Here is a 7159-nt window from a genome sequence, read left to right on the forward strand (position 1 = left end):
AAATCCTCATTCGTGTTCCAGCTGAGCAGAAGGTGCCTACCGTGTTGCCTGCATGGCCTACAGTTTCTGTCTCTACATAGAAATCTGCCAAACCCAGCGCAAATTCTACATTAGTGCAAACATGTTTTAAACTGTATTGCATAACAGCAAAAAGATCGTCCCTAACCCTCTGGTGTGACAGATGAAACTCATAAAGTGCGAATGCATAGCCTGTTTCTAATTTAGATCTGTCAGATTTGGAAGCCCGCACAGAATAAATTAATATATTTACCAATAAATTAGATAAATTATAGATTATGATTGTGTCAAGAGAAAACTTTTGAGCTTGCCAATTAGTTTCGTGTTTATGTGTGAGTGTATGTGTGTGCGTAAATCTGTGTGTGTCTGTGTGCACTCTGACGCGTGCGTAAAGCCTGTGTTTGGGGAGGGTTGGGGAGGGGATTCCGCTGCTGTTGAGCAGAAAGTGTCTCTACAAGATGCTTTTCTTCTTTGGAAAACAAAACAATACCACTAATAATAATAAACTACTGTAATCACACGTCAGTCTGAATGGATTTAGAGTTAGTACTGTTTTTCCTGCTTATGTCTGTGCCGTTTCCTTTACTGGGGCTCTTGTCCAGCCCGCACAGCGACTCCGTCACCCCTTCCTCCATCTCCATGTACTCCGCTTTGTCACCCAGCGATGAGCCAGAGGGTGAACCTTTGAATTTTCTTAGAAAGTCAGGGAAATAAGGGCATCCCGGGGGCATGCTCTCCACCACGGCGGGCGGCTGGTCGTCGTTATCCGTCTCTCGGTGGTAAAAGTAGTTAAAATTGGACACTATGACAGGCACCGGCAGCGCGATGGTTAACACGCCCGCGATCGCGCACAGCGAACCAACTATCTTCCCACCAACAGTGATGGGCTTCATGTCACCGTAGCCAACCGTCGTCATGGTAACCACGGCCCACCAGAACGCGTCGGGGATGCTCGTGAACTGAGAGGTGGGTTCGTCCGCCTCAGCGAAGTACACCGCGCTGGAGAACAGGATTACGCCGATGACCAGGAAGAAGATGAGCAGAGCCAGCTCCCTCATGCTGGCGCGCAGCGTGTGACCCAGGATCTGCAGCCCCTTGGAGTGTCTGGACAGCTTGAAGATGCGGAACACCCGAACCAGGCGGATTATTCTCAGGATGGCGAAGCTCATGGTGTGCTGCCCGTTGCCCTGGTGCTGCGCCAGATCCGTGCCAAGAGTTATGAAGTAAGGCAAAATGGATACAATGTCTATCGTGTTCATAATGTTTTTAAAGAAAGCTGTTTTGCTCGGACTTGCAAAGAAGCGCACTATAATCTCAAAGGAGAACCAGATGATGCAGACCGTCTCCACGATGAAGAACGGGTCGTTGAAGGGTGTGAAGCCGTGGTCCGGCTGAGAAGAGTTGTGTCGTGGCTGCAGGTACTCTTTTTCATCCCTGAACTCTGGCAGCGTCTCCAGGCAGAAAATGACAATAGAGATGACGATGACCAGGACGGACACCACCGCGATGCCCCGGGCAGGACTCGAGCTCTCCGGATACTCGAACAGCAGCCAGATCTGGCGCTTGAACTCGTCCTCCGGCAGAGGCTTTTCCTCCTCTTTCACAAAACCCTCATCTTCCCGAAACTTGAGGATCGCCTCCTCGCCGAGTTCGTAAAACTTCACCTCCTCTGAGAAGATGTCAAACGGCACGTTCACGGGTCTTTTTAAGCGCCCCCCTGACTGGTAGTAGTACAGGATGGCATCGAAGCTCGGCCGGTTTCGATCGAAGAAGTATTCGTTCCTCAGCGGGTCGAAGTACCTGATGCGCTTGTCGGGGTCTCCCAGCAAGGTGTCTGGGAACTGAGTGAGAGTCTTGAGCTGAGTTTCAAACTTCAGCCCCGACACGTTGATGACCACCCGCTCGCAGCAGCCGCACTCGCTGTAAACGTTCTCGTAGCCGGACTGAGGGCGCCGGTCGGTGATCGACACCGTCTCCTCATCATCCATGTTGCACAGAAAACTCGACCTTTTGCTGCCTCGAACCCCCTCTGCCGCCTCCCCTTCTTCCTCCTCCTCTTCCTCCGCTCCCTCGGCCTCCTCCTCCTCCTCCTCTATCATGATGTCCTCCTCGGATCCGAGCAGCGCCAGCTCCGAGTGGCGCAGGTCCCCGCCGAGAGTGCTCCGGTTGCGCCTCCACCGTCCGACGCCGCGCTGCTTTTTCCGCTCTCTGAGAACTCTGTGCTGCTGCTCGGGTTCCTGCTGATGCTGGGAGGAGGAGGAGGAGGGGCGCGAGGCGGCGCTGCTGCTGATGTTCGCGGAGGAGGAGGCGGCGCGAGACTGATGCTGGCGATTGTTAAGGAGATGAGCGCTCGAGGAGGCGGTGGAGGTGGACCCCCCTACACCACCGCCTCCACCACCTCCTCCTCCTCCTCCTCCTCCCTCCGCACCAGAGCATCCTTCGGCCGCGGCCGCTGCAGCCGCCGCTCGCGACTGGGCAGCCTGGCGCTCCCTCTCGCGCTCCCTTTCCCGTGCGCGAGCTTGGGCATATCCGTAAGGCAGGTGACTGTTGCACCCTCCGTCCGCACCCACCATCGCAAATTCCATTTTCAGTCGATCAGCGGCGCAGTAAGCGCCACGACAAGGTGTGGATGCAGAGCAGGGGAGAAAAGTTGCAGTTCGGCGCGCGCAGAGACGCGAGGGCACGAGGCATCAACCGTTCCCGGGAATAAGAGAAAGTGAGAACAACAAACACTCCTCAGAAAGGTCCATATTGGGTAGCTTCTTACATGATAGAAGATAATGGTCGTGGCTCGAGCACCCAAGATTTTATGACATCATTAGAAGCAAAATATAAACATAAGGATAATACAAATCCAAGGGCCAGTGGCATAGCCTGTTACGCAGACGCTCTGTCAAACTTGCAGCGCCGCTTTATGTGTTCATAAATCACCGAGTCAACAAGCGACACCAAAACAGTCTCTCCTCCGTTTCTCTGGTGGCCATCAGGTGGCTCATTCCCCCACGACCGAGGGTTTGCGCTCAAACGCGTCCTTTAATCCTCCGTGGTCACCCGTGGTTGCCATTTTATGAGGTGAGATCTATATTTGTGTTTCATTTGGATGGATCTCCGCTTTATTCTGGAGCTCCGATGAATCCGAATGACTTTTCCTCTCAGAAGCTGCGAGAAAAGGAGAGGATAGGATTTAGACAACAACACGAGAGAAAGGGACGTGTTAATATTAATGATCGCTGTGCATATTACGAAACTTCACACGCTTATTATTATTATTATTATTATTATTATTATTATTATTATTATTATTATTATTATTAATATTAATGCTTGGACGGCATTAACAAAACACGTTTCGCACGAAATCCTCTCACTAAGCACCATTATTTCATCCTGACATCCATACTTACATCCGTAAAGGGCCAAAAGAGCCTCAGCCCTCCTAAAAACACATTTGTTGGAAGATGATGAGGAGGCGAGGATACAGATTTTCTTCTGCGCTCAAACCTTCGTCTTGATTGTGAGGCGTGATAATCACAAATCCGTCTCCGTCTCCAACGGGCGACCATATCCACATCCAGCATATGCATCCGTGCTCTGACGCACTCTGAGGAGGGCACTTTTTCCGGCTGCGTGCATGTCGACGTGTTGTCTCAATTCAACAGGATCTGTTGGCACTTGAGCCTCAATTTCTGCGGCACCGCTTCTGGGGAATCAGGTGTTCACGCAGCGAGTTGGCATCTACGATGGCTCCACGCGACCGCGAGCAGAAGAAAACGAGGGTGGGTAAAAGTTTACCTTGGTTCGGGCGGAAAGGAACGGCCTCAGTCTGAGCATCACACATCTGTCTGTCTGCCGCTTTAGCTCTACCTATCTCCTGTATCCCTCCCATTGTGTGTGTGTGTGTGTGTGTGTGTGTGTGTGTGTGTGTGTGTGTGTGTGTGTGTGTGTGTGTGTGTGTGTGTGTGTGTGTGTCGTGTACTGCAGCGCGCAGGCGGCGCTCGGTCCTCCCCCAGTGGACGCAGCCGGTACTGCGTACCTGCTGCAGTCTCTCATCCACAATTATCTGCCCTTCAGCATGCCTCCATGGTGCCAAACTGACTTTTTTTCCTCAACAAAAAAAAAGTATATTTTTCCTTCAATAAAGATTGTTTTTCATTTTTCTCTTATTCCTCTTTCCAGCTCCTGGAATTGTTTTTTTCTCCGATAAATGAACATATTTTACACAATCTTAGCTAAGATTTAACTGAAACAATAAACCGAATAATTTTTTGGGAATTATTACTTGAAAACATCAGCAGGGATGCATTTTGTGGTTCACATGAACCTGAATACATTATTTGCATTAAACATGTGTTTCAATAACATTTCAATTAGTTTCCCTGCAGCCAAAATAAGCTCTTTGTTTTCAACATTAATAAATCGTTGCATTCATTTGCATTTCCCAAGAGAGTAAACACCATTAATGCCGACTGTTTCTGCCTCCCTCTGGTGCAAGATTAAAAGAGCACTCTTGAGGGAATAGCACCTGTTCAGGAACTAAAATCACTTCGGTTATCTTGTTAGACCATATACTTCAACTTGTGGATCAGACTCTATAAATCCAAAAGCTCTGCAGTGTGTGCGCATCATAAAATATTGACAGGAAGTCAAACTTTAAATTATTTGGAATAGAAGGGGTTGTGAAACACAATCAGTTATAAAATAAATGAGACATAAAATAAAAATGATTCTACAGAAATATTTTCTCTTCAATGGAATTTTATTGCATGGTGAGAAGAAAACATCTGACCTTGAAAACTATTGAAATAAATACATTTAATCAAAAATGTCAGTAAGAGTTAAATTGCAACCAAAAAACAGTAATTTTTTAATCAAAATCACCTAACTTTATTCTGACTGATATCACTTGCAGTAAATAATAAAAGATGTAACTCTTTATGCAAATGAACACCTCACATTTAAAAAGTGGCTTTAGCCTAAATAACACCAGACCTGAATGAAGAGCATCACTCAGTTTTTTGAACAATGATTAAAAAAATAAACAGTCAGCCTGTTGATATGTATTGTTTGTTTGTTTTGCACAAGAAGAAGCTAATGGCAAAAATATGCTTCCTGCTCAAATCTTGTGCAAACGTTTCAAACTTTTTTACAAGCTTTGTTTAAATATTGTAAACTGGGTGTTATCAATAGCATTTTGATGATCTTTTAAAGTTATTTTGCCTTTTAATGCATTTTCACTCAACGGCTTTAACCATAACAAGAAGCAAATAAGGCCTAAGATTTTTTTAATAGCAGATTATTCAATTCAATTCAATTTTATTTATATAGCGCCAAATCACGACAAGAGTCGTCTCAAGGCACTTCACATAATAAACATTCCAATCCAGGTCAGTTCATTAAGCCAATCAGAAATAATGTTTCCTACATAAGGAACCCAGCAAATTGACTTTACAGCAATCCTCATACTAAGCAAGCATAAAGCGACAGTGGAGAGGAAAACTCCCTTTTAACAGAAAGAAACCTCCAGAGAATCCTGGCTCAGAATAAGCAGCCATCCTCCACGACTCACTGGGGATCGAGAAGACAGAGCACACACACACACACACACACACACACACACACACACACACACACACACACACACACACACACACACACACACACACACACACACACACACATACACACACACACACACACACACACACACACACACACACACACACACACACACACACACACACACACACACCAAGCAATGTGTCTATGGTTACATTGTGATTTCTTAGTAAATATTCTATTTGGTGAGAGATAAACTTTATTGTATTTATCCTAGTGAATCTATAATTAAACGGATAAACTAGAAGTAGCACATCCAACGTCAAGGAATGCAAAAAGTTATTATCAGGAAAGGGAGAATATTTAAGTGGTTAGCAGCAGTGTGCTAGATGATGGCCCCCTCTATGAGGCCACCACAGTTCAGCAGAACATCATTGTAGCTTCTTCTGGGGAAAAAAACAAAGAAAAAATAAAGTTAACAGCTGTAATTGCAGAAAATAATACAGTTAAAGAGCAGATTGTAGAAGAAAGTAGTAGAGTGTGAAAAGTGGTCTGTGTATCCTCCAGCAGTCTAAGCCTATAGCAGCATAACTACAGAGATAACTCTGGATAATCTAGCCATTTTAGATGGAGGCATGTTGGAGGCAGGGGAAGGGAGAGCCGTCTTTACCAACTGTACACTCCACCTCCCTGTACTCCCCCACTTGTCCAGATTTAGGCTAACATCAGATTTTAACCATAGACCCATCAAATAAAAATGTTTTAAGCCTAGTCTTAAAAGTAGACAAAGTTTCTGCCTCACGGACAAAAGCTGGGAGCTGGTTCCACAGGAGAGGAGCCTGATAACTAAAAGATCTGCCTCCCATCCTAATTTTAGATATTCTGGGAACCACCAGTGAACCTGCAGTCTGAGAGCGAAGTGCTCGGTTAAGAACATATGGAACAATCAGATCACTGATTTATGATGGAGATTGATTGTTAAGAGCTTTATATGTGAGAAGGAGGATCTTAAAATCTGAATTTAACAGGTAGCCAATGTAGGGAAGCTAAGACAGGAGAGATATGATATCTCTTTGTAATTCTCATCAGAACTCTAGCTGCAGCATTTTGGACAAGCTGAAGACTTTTAACTACATTCTGTAGACTTCCTGAGAGTAATGAATTACAGTAATCCAGTCTTGATGTAATAAATGCATGAACTAGTTTTTTAGCATCACTCCTGGAAAGGATGCTTCTAATATTAGCAATATTCCGAAGGTGGAAAAAGGAAATCCTACAAACCTGTTTAACCTGGGATTTGAATGGCATGTCCTGGTCAAAGATAACACCAAGGTTCCTTACTTTGTTCTCGGAGATTAATGTAATGCCGTTCAGGTCAGGTGATTGACAAAGCAATTTCCTTTTCTGGATTTCTGGTCCACAGATGAGAACTTCCATCTTGTCTTGATTTAAAAGCAAAAAGTTTAGAGTCATCCAATTTTTTATGTCCTCAAGACAAGCCTGTAATCTACCTAACCAATTAGGTTCATCAGGGTTAATGGATAAATATAACTGAGTATCATCAGCATAACAGTTAAAGTTTATC

The 7159-nt window shown here is 45.4% G+C and overlaps 1 protein-coding gene across 1 annotated transcript; it reads right to left on the bottom strand.

The window, feature by feature from the left end:
- Positions 1-386: 386 nt before the first annotated feature.
- Positions 387-2791, bottom strand: kcna4 (potassium voltage-gated channel, shaker-related subfamily, member 4). Its single transcript, XM_070554908.1, has one exon. The coding sequence runs from the start codon at positions 2601-2603 to the stop codon at positions 534-536; it is 2070 nt and encodes a 689-aa protein (XP_070411009.1). The 5' UTR covers positions 2604-2791; the 3' UTR covers positions 387-533.
- Between the last annotated feature and the right edge of the window lie 4368 nt (positions 2792-7159).

This window comes from Nothobranchius furzeri, chromosome 9, assembly GCF_043380555.1.
Source record: "Nothobranchius furzeri strain GRZ-AD chromosome 9, NfurGRZ-RIMD1, whole genome shotgun sequence".
Classification (NCBI taxonomy): Eukaryota; Metazoa; Chordata; class Actinopteri; order Cyprinodontiformes; family Nothobranchiidae; genus Nothobranchius; species Nothobranchius furzeri.

Excerpts from the sequence above, each read along its gene's own strand:
- kcna4 (XM_070554908.1), bottom strand. The coding sequence starts at position 2,603 with ATGGAATTTGCGATGGTGGGTGCGGACGGAGGGTGCAACAGTCACCTG.